At 50.1% G+C, this 18,340-nt stretch overlaps 1 protein-coding gene across 2 annotated transcripts in view; it reads right to left on the bottom strand.

Annotated features, from left to right (window-relative positions):
- The window catches only part of Elmsan1 (ELM2 and Myb/SANT domain containing 1), a 68,309-nt gene that overhangs the window by 5,766 nt on the left and 44,203 nt on the right, over positions 1 to 18,340 (bottom strand). For both annotated transcript variants that reach the window (XM_021202037.2, XM_021202036.2), the window contains exons 2-9: positions 15,608 to 17,254; positions 14,353 to 14,652; positions 5,406 to 5,751; positions 3,597 to 3,663; positions 2,990 to 3,132; positions 2,765 to 2,868; positions 2,107 to 2,182; positions 1,201 to 1,289 (exon numbers count right to left, since the gene is read on the bottom strand). In XM_021202037.2, the coding sequence (XP_021057696.1) occupies positions 1,201 to 1,289; positions 2,107 to 2,182; positions 2,765 to 2,868; positions 2,990 to 3,132; positions 3,597 to 3,663; positions 5,406 to 5,751; positions 14,353 to 14,652; positions 15,608 to 17,014 (2,532 nt within the window). In that variant the 5' untranslated portion in view covers positions 17,015 to 17,254. The remainder of the gene's footprint in view (positions 1 to 1,200; positions 1,290 to 2,106; positions 2,183 to 2,764; positions 2,869 to 2,989; positions 3,133 to 3,596; positions 3,664 to 5,405; positions 5,752 to 14,352; positions 14,653 to 15,607; positions 17,255 to 18,340) is intronic.

The raw sequence follows: 18,340 nt of genomic DNA on the forward strand, positions 1-18,340 counted from the left end.
GATGTGATGTCTGAAGCCACTAGGCCATCTCCACGGGCCTCTCAATGTGCCTTTAAATTGCTTGCCAATGCTTAGGGAAGTTTTATTTGAATATAATCCTCTGCCGCTGTGCTAGGCATTGAACATATGGTCTGAACATGGCTAGGCGTATGCTCTACCATTAAATAGTACTTCCAATCCTACCCAACCCCATTTTAAATTTTGAGAGTCTCACTAAGTTATCTAGGCTGACCTTGAACTCAATTTTTTTAGTAGCCCAGGTCTGAACTTGTAATCTCTCTACCTCACACCCGACTCCCCAAATAGCCACAATTACAGGCCTATACATCCAGGCTCAGCTATAGCTTACTTTAAACGATTTGGTGAAACAAAAGGGGGAGGAGGGGGTTAGAGGAGATGGCTCTGTGTGTTTCGTGGGTCTGCCTTAGATGCAGAGAGAGAAAGAGAAGAAAACAAGACAAATGGTAAACCTCAGCGAGGCATTAGTTAATGGGTGGTCGTGGAATTACTCTTCTCCATTTTCTATACATTTGAAAATGTCAAAGTATCTGGGCACCTTCCACATCCAAAGCCAGCCCCAGTACAGCAGTGCACCCCTGCCCCCCTTCATCCATCAGGGGGATAGATTCACTCCTCTCCAGGGAGCAGGGCAAAGTAAGAAAGAGAAATGTCACAGTGTCTTCATGTCCGGGAGGATTCAGGGACAGCCTAAAGAGCAAGCAGAAGACTCTCACCTTGCTAACTGCCACCAAAGGGCTACACATCCTAAGGAGAGCTCCCCCCCACGCCTTCCTAATTTCCAGTTTTCCACGTGTGCAGAATAAGTGATGGGATGTGTGATACTAGAAGCACAGATCCTCTCCATGGTCCTCCCCAATGCTGGCATCCAGCTCTCCTATCTCAGAGTCTAACGGACCACTGGGTTTAGTTTTGCCAATACACTCCCATATAAGGACTCTTTTCTCTTGCCTCCCCATTTGCCCGCTAGGTTCAGCCCTATCTAGGCTTAAAGTCCAGAGAGCTCAGAAGTCAGTGGAGGATCCTCTGTGCAGCTGTGGTTTATCAAGCTGCCTCTCGAGCTACTTAATAGCAGTGACCTAGCCACAGCGATAGAGGCCGAGCTCGGGCACGCTTGACGAACACCCTGCCATCTGGCCACTTGCTGAGTGACCACAGGACCCCTCACTCGCCCCTGCTCACCAGCTTCTGCACCAGGAAGAAATCTTTCTTATAGATGGCAATGCCCTTGTTGAACAGCTTCCTCTCAGCCGTCTTCCACTGGTCAGAGCCTGCAGTGCAAAGAGGGGGCCAGGTTGTGACTCGGGCAGGAACACGGAGCATCCGCACCGCAAGGCGTGAGTCCATCCACGTCTGCTTTGGTTACGTACTACCGGCTTCCTGAAGCTTCCCTCTCCCTGTTTGTCAGGTGTGAATGCCCATCGGAACCTGTCTTTCCAGGCCTGAGAAAGACTAAATGCTGTAAGGTGGGAACAACCTTTCGGGGCTCTGCCTGGTACAAACAAAAGGGACCCTAACAGAGGCTACAGGATCACGTGACTGTGTTCATGCCTCTCTTATAGTACAGCATCCAGAATAAGACAAGCACTGTAGCCAGGCGTGGTGGCACACGCCTTTAATCCCAGCATTTGGGAGGCAGAGGCAGGCGGATTTCTGAATTCAAGGCCAGCCTGGTCTACAAAGTGAGTTCCAGGACAGCCAGGGCTATACCGAGAAACCCTGTCTCGAAAAACAAAACAAAGAAAAACAGAAAACAAAACAAAACAAAATGACAAGCACTGTAAGGGTAAGTTCCTGACATCAGTTTGGACTGCACACCCTAGGTTTGACCTTTGACCTCTGTGTACCTGGTGACTGGGTTTTGTTTTTTTTTTTTCCTTTTCTTTTTGTGGCCTCAGTTGCCTACCCATTCAGGCTTCCCCTCAAGGGCACGGGGAGCCCCAAGTGATATTAGTTTCCTTGCTCTGACTGTTGGCTGACTGCCTATCCCAACTCCCATTCAGGGCTGTGTCTCAGCCCCGAGCAGGGCCCCATGGATGCTGGAGAGCTTTGAGGCTCTGGGCCTCGTGACCACCCAGTCAGGCCCACCTGTGTAGTGGTAGGTTGCCAGTGGGTGATTGTGGGGCCGCAGGGGCTTCTTCAGTAGCAGCTTATTCAGCGCCTCCTGGAGGGGGAAGAAAGAACAGTCAGGAAGCTGGGAAGGCCCGGGAACATGTGGAGAGCCTCCTCCAGTGGCTGGGTAGTCACTTACTCTTGCCTGGCCCAAGGGCACATGGGAGTATGGTAGAAATCACAGGAAGTGGGGTGCTGAAGACTCTAGTCGTAAGACCATTGCAGGCGTACTTTAAGAAAACCACAGCCACCAAGGCCCTCGGTGGCAATCCTGTCTGAGAGTGGGGGGGGGATCTACTGATCTAGAATCAGGGACTGGACTCAACAGTAGAACCTTGCACACCCAGCCAGGGTTTGAGACTAGAGTTCCCTTAGGCCAAACTCCAATAGCCTCTTCCTTGCTCAGACACCCCCACCCCCCACCTCCCACCCCGGTTGTAACTGCCTCGCCAAGTCATTCATTCCCTACTGAGGAGGCCAAGGCAAGGTAGACAGTCATGAGTTAGGGGTGTGGGTGGGGCAAGGGAAATAAAATGTTATACCGCCAAGCCTGGTTCTGGCAGCAGGTAGGGAGAATCCTATGCTTGCTTTCTTAAAGGACCCCCACCCCCTGGATTTCATAAGGCTTCCTTACCAGGATGTCCCCCCGGGACTCATGTAGATAGTGCAGGGCCAGTTCCTGGTTGGTGCCAGCCCCAGGGAAAATGCTTGAACAGGCAGCTGTTAGCAGGTCATCCACTGGATGCACCAGAAGCATTGGGAGAACAGGAAATCAAGTTAGGGCTGAATCCTGCAGGACCCAGCCTGCCCATCTGCCCACCAGCCCGCCATGCCTCGCTCCCTGGAGAGCTCTCCTTACCTTGTCTCTGCTTCTCCCAGCTGCTCTCAAGATGTTCCCATGGCTGCCACACCAAGTCAGCCTTATGGGGGTCGAAAGCTGCCAGCCCTCGGTCTCTCATCATGGGGATTTCTGCCTGGAACCGGGTCCCGACATTGATTCGTCTGCAGGGGTGGAGGGGCAGGGGGTGAGGCCTCACATTGTGAGGACAAAGAACCTGACTTTCTCCCAAGGATGGGAAGAAAACGGTGCAGTTGGCAGATGCGGAGTGCAGTGAAGCCATAGCTGGGTGTAGGGAATGTGGCTTCTGGGAGGCAGTGGGGACAGCCTGGCCTGGGGGATGACGCCACACTTGACAGATCAGGAGAGACTCTTGGACTCTCCCGCCCAGCTCTCCCTCACAACAAATTCGAGCCAACTTGTCCCTTTCCTTTCCTCTCTCTGCAACGTCCACACAAAAGCTGGCGGAAGACGAGAGAGGCCAGGATAGACTACAGAAGCTCACAGAGACTGGCTGGCTCTAAGAAGGCCCCACAGACCCCTCCCTGACTCCCAGTGCTAATCTGCAATGCATTGGGCCCACCTGGGCAGCCACACACCAAGGGCCTGGGGCAGGGGCTGCACTTACGGTTCGATGCTCACAGGGGTGGCCTCCCCCATCACAGAGAGGACAGGCGGGGTGACTTCAGAACTATCTACGAGCAAAGAGCAAATTGGTAAATGGCCTCTTCCTTCCTTCAGGAAAACACTCCCGTCCTAGACGGCTGTCCTGCGTGCAAGAGTCACAGCGGTGACTCACTGAGTACACTCGGAACCCAGGCACCCTCTGTCCCTGCTCTGCAACCTGACGACTGTGCAACTCCGGCCCTGTATTAAAACATGTGAGTGCCTCAGTTTTCACATCTGCAAAAGGGGTGCGTTCTTTCTGTCTCCTGGAGTAATGAGACATCTGAGTTAAATAAGAGCCTGGCACACCACAGCTATTATCAGCTATCATTGTGAGCATGACCCCCAAAAGCCCAGCCTGAGCACGACCCCCAAAAGCCCAGCCCCAGCTTCCAGGAGCTCCCTCTCTGCACACGCTGCAGTGTGGAACTATGTTTTACTTTTGTTCAAAGAGGCTGGGACGACACATACCAGGGAGATGGGAAAGGTGTTTTTATAATTATATTTTCATCTCCTCTCTAGATTTTTTTCTTTTTGGGGGGTGGGGCTCACTTTTCTCCAACTTAATCTTAAAGCCTGATTGGATGAAAACACTCCCTTAATCAAATCAAAACAACACGCAAAACCTCTGTTGCTGCCCCGCTGCAATGCTGAAACAAAGTCTACCCCCCTCGGCTGTTTCAGGCAGTTCCCTGTGCTCCCACCCCATGACCCAGGCTCTCACCCCAACCTCACGGCCCTCACCCTCCCATCCCCGCTCTGCCCCACTCCACGCCTGCAGTGCCTGCCCCTCCTGCTCTGCAGTTCAAGCCCAGCTACGGCTCCACCCCCTCCCAGATTCTTTCCTTATCTATCCAGGAGGCTGCCACAGGTTAGAGACTTGGCGTCGGCCTCATTCGCTGCCTGCTGGTCCCACGCTGCTAAGAGCCTCTGGTTTTCTGTCTCCCAAGCTTTCTTGTCAATTCCCCCAATGATCCCGTCCTGCACTTTCTTTAGACTAGATAATGGTACCCACACATTCTTGGAGCCCACACAGGATCCAGTTTGAGGTTTTACACCCAATGCTCAGTAAACACTTGTTGGGCACACTGACTGACATCTTGTTGGCTCTGCTGTTACTTCCAACACAAACCAAGCCAGAGAGAGAAACTTCCCAGGTAAGCAAAACCTGTGCTGGCCAACACCGGGCAACTTCCATCCACAGACACCAGGAGGCACCAGAGCACTACACCATGGGTGATATCTGGGGTCAGAGGTTAACTGGGGGAAGCCCGCACCTATGCCATGCTGCTGTAAGGGATCAGGTGATCCCACTTTCCAAAAGAAAAGAACCCCTTTGCAAAATGGACAATTTTAAGCCTCACAACACCAGGGCCTGTTCTTGACCCAGGTCAGTCACACACTCTGTATAATGCTAATGCAACTGATCCCCACCACTGCCCGAGGAGGGAGCTATTAGACTGAATCGGAAGGAACTGCTGTTTGTGGATCAGCTGAGTATCAGTAATTCCTTCATCAGCCAAGCATGACTTAATCGAATCCTGATCCTTGCTGAATATTGAACGAACTGAGGTCTGAGCAGTTGGACTTGCGGGTCTGACAGTAAAGGATGGACAGGGGATCAGAATCCAAACAGGAGCACCAACTGGCATCACCCCAATCCCTCAGGGGGAGACAGCAGAGTTCTTCCTCCAGCCCCCAGTCCCCTATAACCCGCAGACGGAAGTTGTCTCTCTACATCCCTACCACCACCACCGCCAGAGTCACTTACTAGAGCGGAGCAGGGTTCGATGGGCACTCTTTGGCGTGATAGGAGGAGGGGCCGGGATGTTGCTGGTTGATATGATGGCATTGAAGTAGAGGCCAGAGCCTTCCCGGACGGGGCTGAGAATGGGGGGCGGTGTGTAAGGGGGCAGCTCAAAGCTCCTCTCAGAGGGGTGGTCAGCAAGGCGCACGGGAGAGCGCAGGTGGCTCTGGTAGGGGGTGATGTTGGAGTAGACGGGAGGGGCGATGAACGTGCCCGCCTTGGTGGGGATGATGAGGGGCTCCGGCCGTGGCCGCTGCTTTGGTTTCCGCATGGAAGGCTCCCCCTCCAACTTGACATTCAGGTCTTCAGGCTGGAGAAGGAAACAAAATGAAGAGGCTCAGAAACCTGTCGTCCTGGACGAGAAAGCCCCAAAGCTCGGCTTATTGTCCCACCAGGCTAGCAAACCTCCCAGGAGGCCAGAGTAAGTAGTTTACGTTGAGGAAGCTGTCTGTTCTACTTTTACTTTTCTTTCTTTTCTTTTTTAAAAGAGATTTATCTATTCATTTCATGTATGTGGGTACACTGTCGCTGTCTTCAGACACACCAGAAGGTGGCATCAGATCCCCATTACAGATGGTTGTGAGCCACCATGTGGTTGCTGGGAATTGAACTCAGGACCTCAGGAACAGCAGTCAGTGCTCTTAACCACCGAGACGTCTCTCCAGCCCCTCCATCCTCACTTTTAATGTGAGACAAGAATCGGAAATGCCGACCAGACCTGGGAGCTATGAAGATTAAACCAACCAGTATGTGGAAACAAATAAGCACGTTTGTTTCTGTCGGTGGGGATCAAATCCTCGGCCTTGCGTATGCTGGGCAAACACTACTGAACAAAATCTCTAACCCACAGCATTTCTCCCTCTACCCTGACACTCAGATCCTCGGCCTAGAGAGGTCAGCAGAGTACAAGCTCTGTGCAGCAATATGAGTGGGTATATGGAAATCAATACTGGGTGGTTGCAGTAACAGTTCTGTCGTTATTGAAGTCCAGATTCTGTATGGGATAGAAGCCTGTGTCGTGTGCCAAAACCTGAGCTGCCGCGTAACAGTCAGAAGATCTGCTGCTGTCAGAAGCTAGCTCGCCCACGTCAGAGGCTGGCCTTCCTAGCTCGCCCTTCTATATGGTATGCCTTATGAGCTTCTGCTGAACAGAAAGCAGGGCCATTAAGAGAGAGCCTTTCTTAGTTCATGCTAACACTCTCCAAGGGGAAGCAGCAATTGCGGCATCTCTGGTCACATAGTAAACAAAGGTCAGTCAAGTTGGCTCCAGTGCTGCAGGCTCTCCTCTGGATCCCCCTTCAAGGATCCAGCTCCTTCAACACATTCCAGCCAAGGGGGCTCTCCTTCTGAGGCCCAGGCATGACCTTTTCCTTCTGTGTGTTCTCCGGAGAATGTTCATTTCTCTGCCTTTAGGGGAACAGTAATGACTACACAGGAGGAACCTGCAGAGGAGCCATGCTGCTTGGATTTGTCAACTTGACCTCAACCAAACACAGCTAAGAGGAAGGGCTCTCAGTTCAGAAACTGCCTCCATTAGATGGGCCTGAGGACAAGTCTTGGGGGGGGAGGGGGCAAAGCTTCTTAACTTCTAATTGATGGAGGAGGCCCAAGCCACCTTGGGCAATCCCGCCCCTGGGCAGATGGTCCTGGGTCCTCTAGAAAGGCAGCTGAGTGAGTCGTGATGACCAAGCCAGTGAGCAGCATCCCTCCATGACCTGCATCAGCTCCTGCCTCCAGGTTCCCGCCTCCAGGTTCCCGCCTCCAGGTTCCCACCTCCAGGTTCCCGCCTCCAGGTTCCTGCCTGTGTTCCTGGGCTGACTTCCCTCATGTCCGACTGTAAACTGCAGGATAAAATAAACTCTTTCCTCCACCACAGGTTGCTTTTGGTCTTAGCATTTATCACAGCAACAGAAAACTAACTACATCTGGAGCTAAAGGCCTCCCCGCTGTGCCGGACAATCCTATACAAAACCAGCTCCAACTATTTACAGGTAAGAGATTTAAACTGTTCGGAGTATTTTTGACCTTCAAGTTGTGACAATGCTATTGAGACTATTTTAAAAAGAAAGGAGTGGGGGGGGCAGGGAAGAAAGGAAAGAAGGAAGAGAGGGAAGGAAGGAAGGAAGGAAGGAAGGAAGGAAGGAAGGAAGGAAGGAAGGTTGGTTGACAGGAAGACAGGAAGACAGGGCAGGCAGGCAGGCAGACAAATAGACCATATGTATGTATTCTGATGCAAGCCAAACATATTTGTGGATGAAATGCTACAATGTGAAATGTGCCTCAGAATAATTCAGCGTCATGAGAGTGCAGATGAAGTAAGATTGGCTGTATTATGAGACCTGGGTGATGACTATGCATTCAGTCACTAGACCCTTCTCTGTTTTTATGAATGATTGGAAATGTCTACAATACAAAGAAACATACCAAATAAACAAATAACAAAATGTAACACCCCCCTCCCCATCAAGCCACAGAACAAGACCCCAGAAAGCAGACAGTTTGGGGGCTAACTCTCCTGCAGGATCTCTCAGGAATCTCAGAGCCCTCTGGTATAGCCAAACTCCTCAAAGGCAGCTCAGAAGATGCGATCTAGGGTCAGCTCTGCCATTACTGGCCATCTGACCTCAGGTGAGTGCTAAGGCTTGCAGCGGTTTGAGATTTGGTGATGGAAAGAGAACCTGAGACCTGCACACATTAGGCGAGTGCCCTACCATTAAGCTACTGGGCCCCCAGGACTATGGTTGAATATCATTTGCACCCCAAGTTCACACTCATGGGGGTTCAATCCTCAAAGCCTGATGTTAACAGTAGGAAGAGGCGGAAACTGAAGCCTGGGTGATAGTTAGAGGCAAGGGGCTGATTTGTCAGGTTAACATAAGGTCATCAGAGTGGAGCCACTATTGTCCAGTCCTGTGTGGCCTCAGAAGAATACAGACAGAGATAGACAGACAACAGACACATGTGTTCCCTATCTTTTTCCCCTATGAAGCACTGCAATGATCTTGGAACTCTGCCTGTCTGCCTGCAGGTTGATTACCCCCAGAAAAGGCGCCTGGACTTTGCATCTCTAGAACGAGCTAAACTAACCCTCTTCATTATATTAGCCTGCCTCGGGTGTTTTGTTAGAGTGATGAAACGCAGACACTGACTATGCAGTTACCCTGGCTCCTTCCTACCCCCTGTCAAGACAAGCTACCAGGCCTCAACTTCCAGCCTCTAACGCACTTTCCCAGCCACAAAGAAGACCTCAGAGAGCCGATGAGCTTGAATCAGTTACCTCACGATGATCTTAAAGGCCCTGTTTCTTTCCTATTATAGAGAACAAGCATGCAGGCCAGCTCTCCAACAGAATAAACAGGAAATCTGAACTGAACGGAAAAAAACATTCTCTAAGATATCAGAACAAACAGAGAATTAAAGACCCAAGACCTGAGGTGGATGTGAGGTCAAATGGGCAAGCCCAGCCTCTCAGCTGCCCTATGCCTGCAGGTGAACGTTATTACTTGGAGAAGCAACTGGGAGGGGCTGAGGGCTAGGCAAAGTTTGACAGCTCCAAGAACTACCAGAATAAAAGCTGTGGCTCAGAATAACATCGAGTGGCAAACAGGCTTGTCCTTACATGGAAGAATGCAGTTAAATCACCTCATCTGTTTCTGATTAAGTAAAAGTGACTCAGGATTGCTAGAGCCCTTTGCTGCCCAGCAGAAGTCAAGAGAAACGCTCTTGGGAAGACTCGGAGAGGCACAGACACACAGACACAGACAGACAGGCACACCACTGGCTTTTCAGGTCAATTTTAACAATTGGCCATGAAGTCATGGCTTCAGATCTAGCAAATAAAATGGCATATAAAGATGAATTTTTCTAGAAGGCAGGAAAATGTTAGACAGCTGTAAATTAATGTCCTGGGTGCGAACGTGTTAATTGAGCACTATTGAAGAGAAAAAAAGAGTTCACACAAAAAGTAAGCATGGCTTAGCTGGGAACGGCTTGGTGGGGAAAGTGTTGACAGGAAATCAGGACATGAGTTTGAATCCTCAGAATCCATATAGAAAAGCCAGACGTAGTGGCAAACATCTGTAATCTCAAAGCTAGGGAGGTGGCAACTGGGGGATCCCTAGAGCCCGCTCACCAGCCAGTCTAGCTGAATCATCGAGCTTCAGGTTCTGTGAGAGATCGCATCTAAAAATTGCTGGTGGAACATAACTGAGAACATCTAACATCATCTTCTAGCCATCACAGGCACACACACACAAGCACGCATCTCTGTACACATGTGCACACATATACACAAGTGCTGGAGTTACTTATCCACTTTCAAGTTACAGTATCTTGAAGAGAAAACAAACAAACAAACAAACAAACAAACAAAACAAAAGCAAAAACAAAACAAAACAGGGGTCTGTAGAGGTGGCTCAGCAGTTAAGAGAACTGGCTGCTCTTCCAGAGGATCCAGGTTCAATTCCCAGCACCCACAGGGTGACTCACAACTAACTGTAACTTCAGTCCCAAGGGAACTGATACCCTCTTCCAGCCTCTACCAGCACCAGGCCCAGATGTGGTGCGTAGACATCCATGCAGGCAAAACACCCATTCACATACACAATAAACAAGCAAGCAAGCAAACCTAAGAAGAGAAAACAGTAGCAGCAGCAGCAGCCATGCAGTGGTGACACACGCCTTTAATTCCACCACTAGAGGCAGACAGGCAGATCTCTATGAGTTCAAGGCCAGCCCTGGTGTTTAGAGCTAGCTCCAGAAGAGTCAAGACTACACAGAGAAATCCTGCCTCAAAAAAACAAACATGAAGCAAAAAAAGCAGCAGCGGTCATATTAAGAGTAAGAGTACCTTTGTGTTGGGAGCCGGTGCTAACGAACTAGCTTCCACTGCACAATCCCAACCTTGGGCTGCTAAAAGAAGCTGTGGCTGGGTAGACAGCTCAGGGAGTAAAGTGCTTGTCCTATAAGCGTGAGGACCCACATAAGGTCCAGCAGGCATGGCGTCTCTGCCTGTAATCCCAGCACTCCTATGGAAAGTAGAGACGGAGAACCCCGGGAAGCTGGAGAGCCAACCAGCCTGATGACACAGCAGCAATCGGTGACACTATGGCAATCAGGTGGGAGGCGCAGAGGAACACAGAGGATGCCCTCTGACTTCCTCACGCAGGACGGCACACGTGCACATGTACACATGTACACACATACACATTTTTTTTTTTAAAAAAGGTAGGCTAGATGGCTCAGTGAGTGAAGGCACTTGATGTCAAGCCTGACGCCTTGAATTCAATCCCTAGAACCACACAGTGAGAGGAGAAAACCGACTCACACAAATTGTCCTCTGATACACACCACAGCATGCACACACTCACATACACACACACTCCCCAAAATAAAGTGGATGTTTTTGTTTTGTTTTGAAGACAAAAAAAAAAAAAAAAAAGGAAAAAAGTAACAACAACAACAACAACAAAGTAGAGGGGTGGGGGCAGAGAAAGTTATTGTAACGTCAACGTCAACCTCAGGCTCACTTTCCTTTGGAGACAGGTGCCCTCTCTAAAGTCCAGGTTGGCCTAAAACCAGGATGTCCTGAGCTCCGAGATCCACAGAGCTTGGGAATTAAACGCATGTGTCTCCAGGCCCAGCTCCCAGTCAGACATCTTGCATACACAGTATGATGCTATGATTAGGATGTGGTTTGTCCTCCCAGGGTCTACAGAGCAGAGGCCTGGTCCTCAGCATTGTTGAATGGCAGAACTTTAAGACATTGGGACTGGTGCACAGTAGCCAAGTCGGGAGCATAGCCTTTGGAAGACACTGCTGCTGCTGAGGAACTGAGTTAGCTCTCAAACAAGCAAGTTGTTAAAAAGCCCAGGCCTGGGCTGGAGAGATGGCTCAGCGGTTAGGAGCACTGACTGCTCTTCCAGAGGTCCTGAGTTCAATTCCCAGCAACCACATGGTGGCTCACAACCATCTGGTGTGTTTGAATACAGTAACAGTGTACTCACATACATGAAATTAATAAATATATCTTTTTATTAAAAAAAGGACAGGCCTGTGCTTTCTATCTGTCTGTCTGTCTGTCATGCCATCTGCTATATTGTGCAGGGGACAAGAGGGCCCTTACTAGAGGCTGAAAGCACAAAACCATTTAATCTTGGACTTTTAACATCTAAGACCATAATCTGGATAAATTTCTGTTTTGTTTTGTTTTGTTTTAAAAAGCACCAGCTTATTATTTTAATACAGCAACAGAATATGAACTAATATACTTGAAATTTAATTTTAAAACAACCCAACTGATACACAAGAAAGCACGATGTGATCTGAAAATTAGGAAATGCCAGGGTGCACACAGTGATCCCGGCATACAGAGGCAGAGGCAGGTGGATCTCTGAGAGTTTGAGGCCAGCCTGGTCTATGGAGTTCCGGGACAGCAGGACTGCAAAGTTCTGAGAAACTTTGTCTCGAAACAGAAAATAAATAGGAAAGCCCGACGACAAAGTGGTGGGACCTTTAGTGCTGACAGACAATGACTACAGGCCTAGGACCTACGGCACTCAGCAAAGTTACCCTTTATAAAGGAGACCAAAGGAGGCACCTTCCAGAAATCAAAAAAAATCAGTAAAACTCATCATTAGCAGACTCACACCTAAGGAAACCACTAAGCAAGTTCTTCAAGTAACATATAAACTGTCCAAGGTAGATTTCCAAGAGCTGGACACGCGAGACAGGACATTAACAAGAAATGGCACGAGTAAAGGGGTAAATCCAAGTACACCCGTGTTCTGTTGAGGACAAATATACGAAAATTAAAATACCTGCCAATAATTCTTCAAGCTAGGGATTGGCAGGAAATGGAGTTAAAACCTTCTAGGAACTTTGTCCTGTCCAGGAAGGGGTGAAAGGCCTTACATTATATTTCAGTAAGTCAAAGCTACATACTGCTGTAAGTCTCTCGGGGTCTCCCCAACCAGGGAATTAAACTCTATGCCATAAGCAGTCGCTGTATATACCACACGAGCTTCTCTCCTATACATCTAAAGGGTGTCAGCCATGTGATATCCCTCAGGGAACTGAGAAAACTGCAGAAATCCAGGTAAAGTAACCACTATCAGAGAAATAAGTCTATAACTAATACATTGTATATAACCGATACATTGTATATAACTGATACATTGTATATAACTGATACATTGTATATAACCGATACATTGTATATAACTGATACATTGTATATAACTGATACATATTGTATATAACTGATACATTGTATATAACTAATACATTGTATATAATTGATACATTGTTGCCGGGAGTGACAACCCCAGTCAACTGAAAGTACAACACACACACAGACACAGACACACACACTCGGCAATACAGAATATAAGAGCAGGTGACAGAGATCAACCTAAGTGTATCAGGAATGACATGAAGTGGAGTTTCCATCTGTGAGGCTACAAAGGTAGGACTCCCAGGCAGACAGCACAGCGAGGGGTTGCTCCCACCAGCTGGAGATGGAGTGAGGACTGCAAAACCCAAGTTCAGTAAAAACTGGAGATACAAATTCAGTAGGCTATTGGACAACACAATGGCTTTCATTGCTCCATTAATTTATTTCTCTTAGAATACTGCTAAGTGACCAGATCTTAAATGTTCTCACTACAAAAAATAAGGATGGGAGATAAGGACTATGCTAATTACCTTGGTTTATTTAGCAGTTCCACTACATATATACATGTATATACATACATGTACATATAAAAACATTGTAGAACATGCATTTAACAATTTTAATTACTTAAAAAAGAACTATAAATGGTACAGACAAGGTTACTGAAGCAGAAAATAGCAAACTGAAATTATATACTACTTGAAATTATTCCTAAAGGATACAGAGAAGATGTAGTGGAAGGACAGAAAGACATGCACTGCCCACAGAACAGATACTACAGATGAAAAGCTACTACAGATAAGAAGAAACTTCTCTCAGCAAGTCTCATGCTGGGCCAAACATGAACACCCCTAAAACATCAAAACATCAAACAGCAGCGACAGAGCACAGGAAACACTACGCTACAATCACAGCGACAGAGCACAGGAAACACTATGCTACAATCACAGTGACAGAGCACAGGAAACACTACACTACAATCACAGCGACAGAGCACAGGAAACACTACGCTACAATCGCAGTGACAGAGCACAGGAAACACTATGCTACAATCGCAGTGATAGAGTCCAAGGTGCTTGGCTCAGAACTGAACACACAAGCAAACGTTTCTGCACCCCAGAAGCTAGCTCAGGACCTTCTCCTGGAGCCATTAACACCTCCTGACTGGCAACCACAACAGATCCACAAGCTAGGCTCTCCCAGATGACCACCACCTCAAGTATAAAACTACCTCAGACCCTCTGTGTACTTTGGTACAAGTTTGATTTGGGAAATAAAAAACAGCATCTCCCTGATACTTGGGAAGGTAGATTAGAGGTTGAGAGCACTTCCAGAGGACGGGGATCTCAATTCCCAGCACCCACACTGTGGCTTATACACTTTATAACCGCAATTCCAAGGGCACCGCATGCGCATGGTAAAGAGTCACAAAATACAAAACTATTTTTTAAATTTTTACTGGGCTGGGCATAGTGACACATATCCTTAATCCCAGCACTCAGAAGGTAGAGGCAGGTGGATCTCTGTGAGTTCAAGGCCAGCTCGGTCTACATAGTAAGTTCCAGGACAGCCAGGGCTACATAAGAGACCTTGTCTCAGGAAAACAAAACAAAACAACCAAGAAGGAAAATGGCATCTCCCTGGGTTACTTGAAGAATTCTACGGCTTCCCTTGGAGTCTTTGGAACTAGAAACATTCCAGCGCTGGAGGAGCTGGGGAGCAGCCTCCCTCTCATACCTGAGCTGCAGCATCTGTCCCAGGAACTCGGGTGGACCGCCTGCGGGTCACGATGACTGACGGCTTGTGCTCGGTGGAGTACTGCTCAAGACCTGTCCCATCCTCATCAGCACCTCCAACTTGGGCCACCTCAGTTGGACCCACAGTCCTCACGGGAACAGACACGGGAATGATGAGGGGTACCATCCCACTCTCCTCCCGAGCTCTCTTGGCGGCTAAGGCAGGCTCGGAAAACTCCACGCCACACCTAGAAGTTGTGGCCAACACGCTTTTCCGCTTCTCCTCAGAGCCATTGGCATCCTGGATAAAAGGGAGATGGGGAGGGGGGATGGCGGTGAGGTTCAGGAGTTGAGCCCCTGTTTGCCCCCATTCAGCCCAGCAACTCAACCACCTACTGGTTGGTCTTTGACAGACTGGCACTTCCTGGGCCATCTCTCTTCCTATACCTTTCAGATCTTCTCCACCCCCTCCCTTCTGTCTGGCTGTGCCATCCTGGCCTGAAGCAGTGGATTCCAGGTGGTCATCGGTCCACGGGTGGCTTGCAGATGTTACATCTAGCCTATGGAGTGCAACATGTAACCAAGCATCTCGCTGAGGCAAGATGTGGGGGGCAGGGGGTTGCAGTTATTTTCTCACAGGTCTCTGACTGGCACGAAGACTCAAAATTCTGTAGCCTCCTGTGTGTCAGCCTGGACCTAAAGGCGACAGTGGCTGCAGCTTCTAAGGATGCTGATCAAATGGGAGGCGTCTATCCTAAGTGGCTCAGCTCCTTAGAGAAACCTGGGACAGGTGACATTCATACCTTTGCTATTGAGGTTGAGAAGTTACTTTTGAACAAGTATAAAATCGAATTTAAAACCCAGGGTTAACACAAGTGCTCCAAGTCTGATTGGTCTTCCTTGCCTTCTGACTTTAAAAAAAAATGAACTTTATTGCAACGTGACTTCCTAGTCTAGATTACAGCTAACGCATTTTGACATGCATCATGTGCAACTACCAGTACACCCTTGCCTCTTAGAATGCTGGCTCTCAGCACCCCCTACTCCCAGTTCTCAAGTATCATAGGAAGAAGCCAACAAGGACTTTCCTACCCACCAACCACCGTGCTTGGCAACCTCACGACCCTGCTGGTACGGGTTACCTCATGCAGGGGTATTCTGAATAATGAGCTTCCATTTCCTTTAAATAACTGAATAAAACCTGACCTATACGCATCACCCCCACCCCACCCCCAGCAGATGCTGCCCATTCTTACCTGCATCGAAGCCAGCTCCACCGCCTTCTGGGCCAGGGTCAGCAAATTAGCCTCCTGGGACACCCGGCGTCTCCGTCTTGTGCTCTGGATCACCCCACTTCGTATCATCTGTCCACAGTCCCCGAGGCCCCCTGCTCTCATGACCTCCTCATTACCCATGGCGGGAGGCTCCCGCTCCCGACCATTGGGTGCCAGTCTGTCCCCATCCGCCAGCAGCTGTGACTCCCTCAGTTCTAACGGGAATCCCAGGGCTTCCGGATGGGGCTGCCCCAGGGCGCCTGGCGGTGGCTGCTGCAGAGACCAGTGATGAAGGAAAAGATTGCTCGTGGGCTCCTGCCCAGGTTGGGTGCCAGCTCCATCGAGGGAGCTGGAAGGCAGAATCCCTTCCTTGGAGAGACGACGGGAGCGACGCGGGAAGGCCATCTGGGGCTGAGGTAGCACGGGCTGTGAAGCAGGGTCCTGCAGGAGGGCCTTGCGCAGTTCTGGGTTCATATCTGGGTTGTGGGGAAATGGGTAAGGGGCCATGCTGCGGTGAGCCAGGTGGGTCTGTCCCAGTGGGCCACCCGGTGCCAGGCCAAAGTCCTGGTGCTGCTGTGAAGGCGGTTGATGCATGGGGTAGTAGTTCTCAAATAGCTGCATCTGGGGCAGGGCTGCCGGTTGCTGTTGCTGCTGCTGCTTCTGAGGTGGGAAGGAGGCGGTGGGGTTAGAGGGCTGAGGGCCCTGCCGGAAGACCTGGCGGTTCACCTGGTGGCCAAATGCCAGCTGGAAGGGTTGCAAGGGCAGAGTCTGGTTTGGGGGTTTCTTGGCTGCATGGAAAGAGTTCAAGGGTGCTTGGGGCCTCCCCACCTCCACCATGGGCTGCACTGCGTTTCCATAGTGATCCAGCTGCGGACCCCCAGGTTTGTTTCCCTTCAGGGCCTCGGGGTGGTTATAGTAGGGAGAGACCCCCACACCTGGATGAGGGCTCCCTTTGGGTCCACCGTAGAGGGGCAGGTGATTCCACGTGGAGTGGGGTGGGGGCTGGCCAGGTTGCTGCTGCCAGCCACTGTCACTGATGCCTCCACCTCCTCCACGCTCCAGTCCCCGCCCTGGAGCCATCACAGAGTTGGGCCACTTTACCGAGCTTACTTGGGCCTGCTGGGACAACATGGCTGCCGTGGTCCGCTCAGATCCATACACCACGCTGTTCAGGAGAGCCAGGTTGTTGGGAGGAGACAGCTCCACAGGCTGGGTGGTGGAGGCCACCCCTGTGGGACCTTCGTGGGCCCCGTACTGTTCCTCCTTAGCTCTGAGAGACTGTGGTGGAGCCTGCAGTGGTGGTGGCTGTTCCTTGGCGGCTGGCTCCTGGTCCCCAAAAGGACAACGCTTGCGTTTACTCTGAGCCTTGGACTGGGCCTGGAGGTTCATGGTGTGGCCAACTAAGCCTGGCAGTGAGACGTCCCTCAGCTGCTGCCCATCCCTTGGGAGGAGGTCCTGCTGGAAGCCTGGCCCCAGTCCAGTAGCCAGGGAGGGCAGAAGAGGGGCAGAGGAAAACTCAGGAGCCTCAGGCAAGAGCCAGGAAATGTCCGCTGGTCCTTCCTCTTCTAGAGAGGCTATTGAGCTCAGCTACACTTCCCTAATCATGATGCCTGCACCAGGTCCTGGTATCTGCAGAGGAAAAACCAGTGACAGTGTTAGCCACATGACCCCTAGATATGAGCACCAGTGTCCCCCTGCCTCAAGTCACTCACGGGGGGCCGGGAATCATGGGGCAGCTGCCAGCAAGGCAGCAGGATCAGGTCTCCTTGCTCTTCCTGTCCCACCACCTCCTGGCTAGACTCACGTCTGCTGCATTTGATTGGGTAACTCAGTAAAGACACAGACCGAGGGGCCAAGTGGGGCTGACATGTTGCCTAAGCTCCAAGTCAAACGGGGAAAAGGGAAAGCAAAAGCCGAACTAAGAACCTTGTCCTATTAAACTATAAACTAGGCTCTGGCACAGCGCAGTCTAGGTCGGGTCCTCCCCACATGACTGTCTACACAACAGCTCCAGACCTGAAGAATTTCCCTAAGGTCACTGCCCCCTCCACCTAAAGATGAGCCAGTTAGCGGACAGGGACCAATCCCAGCTTAGCCACCCCATCCTCTGTCACACCAGGCTCTTGCAAAGCCTACAGGGCCCAGAGAGTTAAGCTTGCAGCCTTATATGCTGAAGCATGTAGGTGAGGCCCCACCCCTGGGAAGAGTTGCTGGGTGGGGCTCTGGCTGCTGAAATCTTTCTCAAACTAGCACAGAACCTGTTTTGCAACCCTGGCTGGATGAGGGCCCAATTTAGTCTAGTAGCTGGTCAGCAGCTGTTGCTGGCTCCCACCGCCGTCCCCTCCACTGTTAAGAGTGGAGGGCCAGAGTGGAGTCTAACTCAAATATGAACGGTGCAGAGTTCTAGACCTTAGGCCCTCAAGACTGCCCATGACATAAAGTGTTCAGTTGTTTTGTTTTGCCATATTTTGAGGATGGTGTTGCTGGGATAGGGGGCTTTATTCGTGCTAAGCACATGTTGAACAAGTGAGCCAGACTCCCCGCCCCACTCTAAGCTGGTGTCTAAAGTGACAGTTACACTGACATTGCTACAGAATAGAATTCAGGCCTGTATGTTACAACATGCATAGCTGCTTGCTGTATTGTTAAGTTTTTGTTCTTCAGGTAAAATTTTGTTTGTTTGTTTAGTTAGTTTATCTTCCTCTGGGAAGTTGG

This window comes from Mus pahari, chromosome 7, assembly GCF_900095145.1.
Source record: "Mus pahari chromosome 7, PAHARI_EIJ_v1.1, whole genome shotgun sequence".
Lineage (NCBI taxonomy): Eukaryota > Metazoa > Chordata > Mammalia > Rodentia > Muridae > Mus > Mus pahari.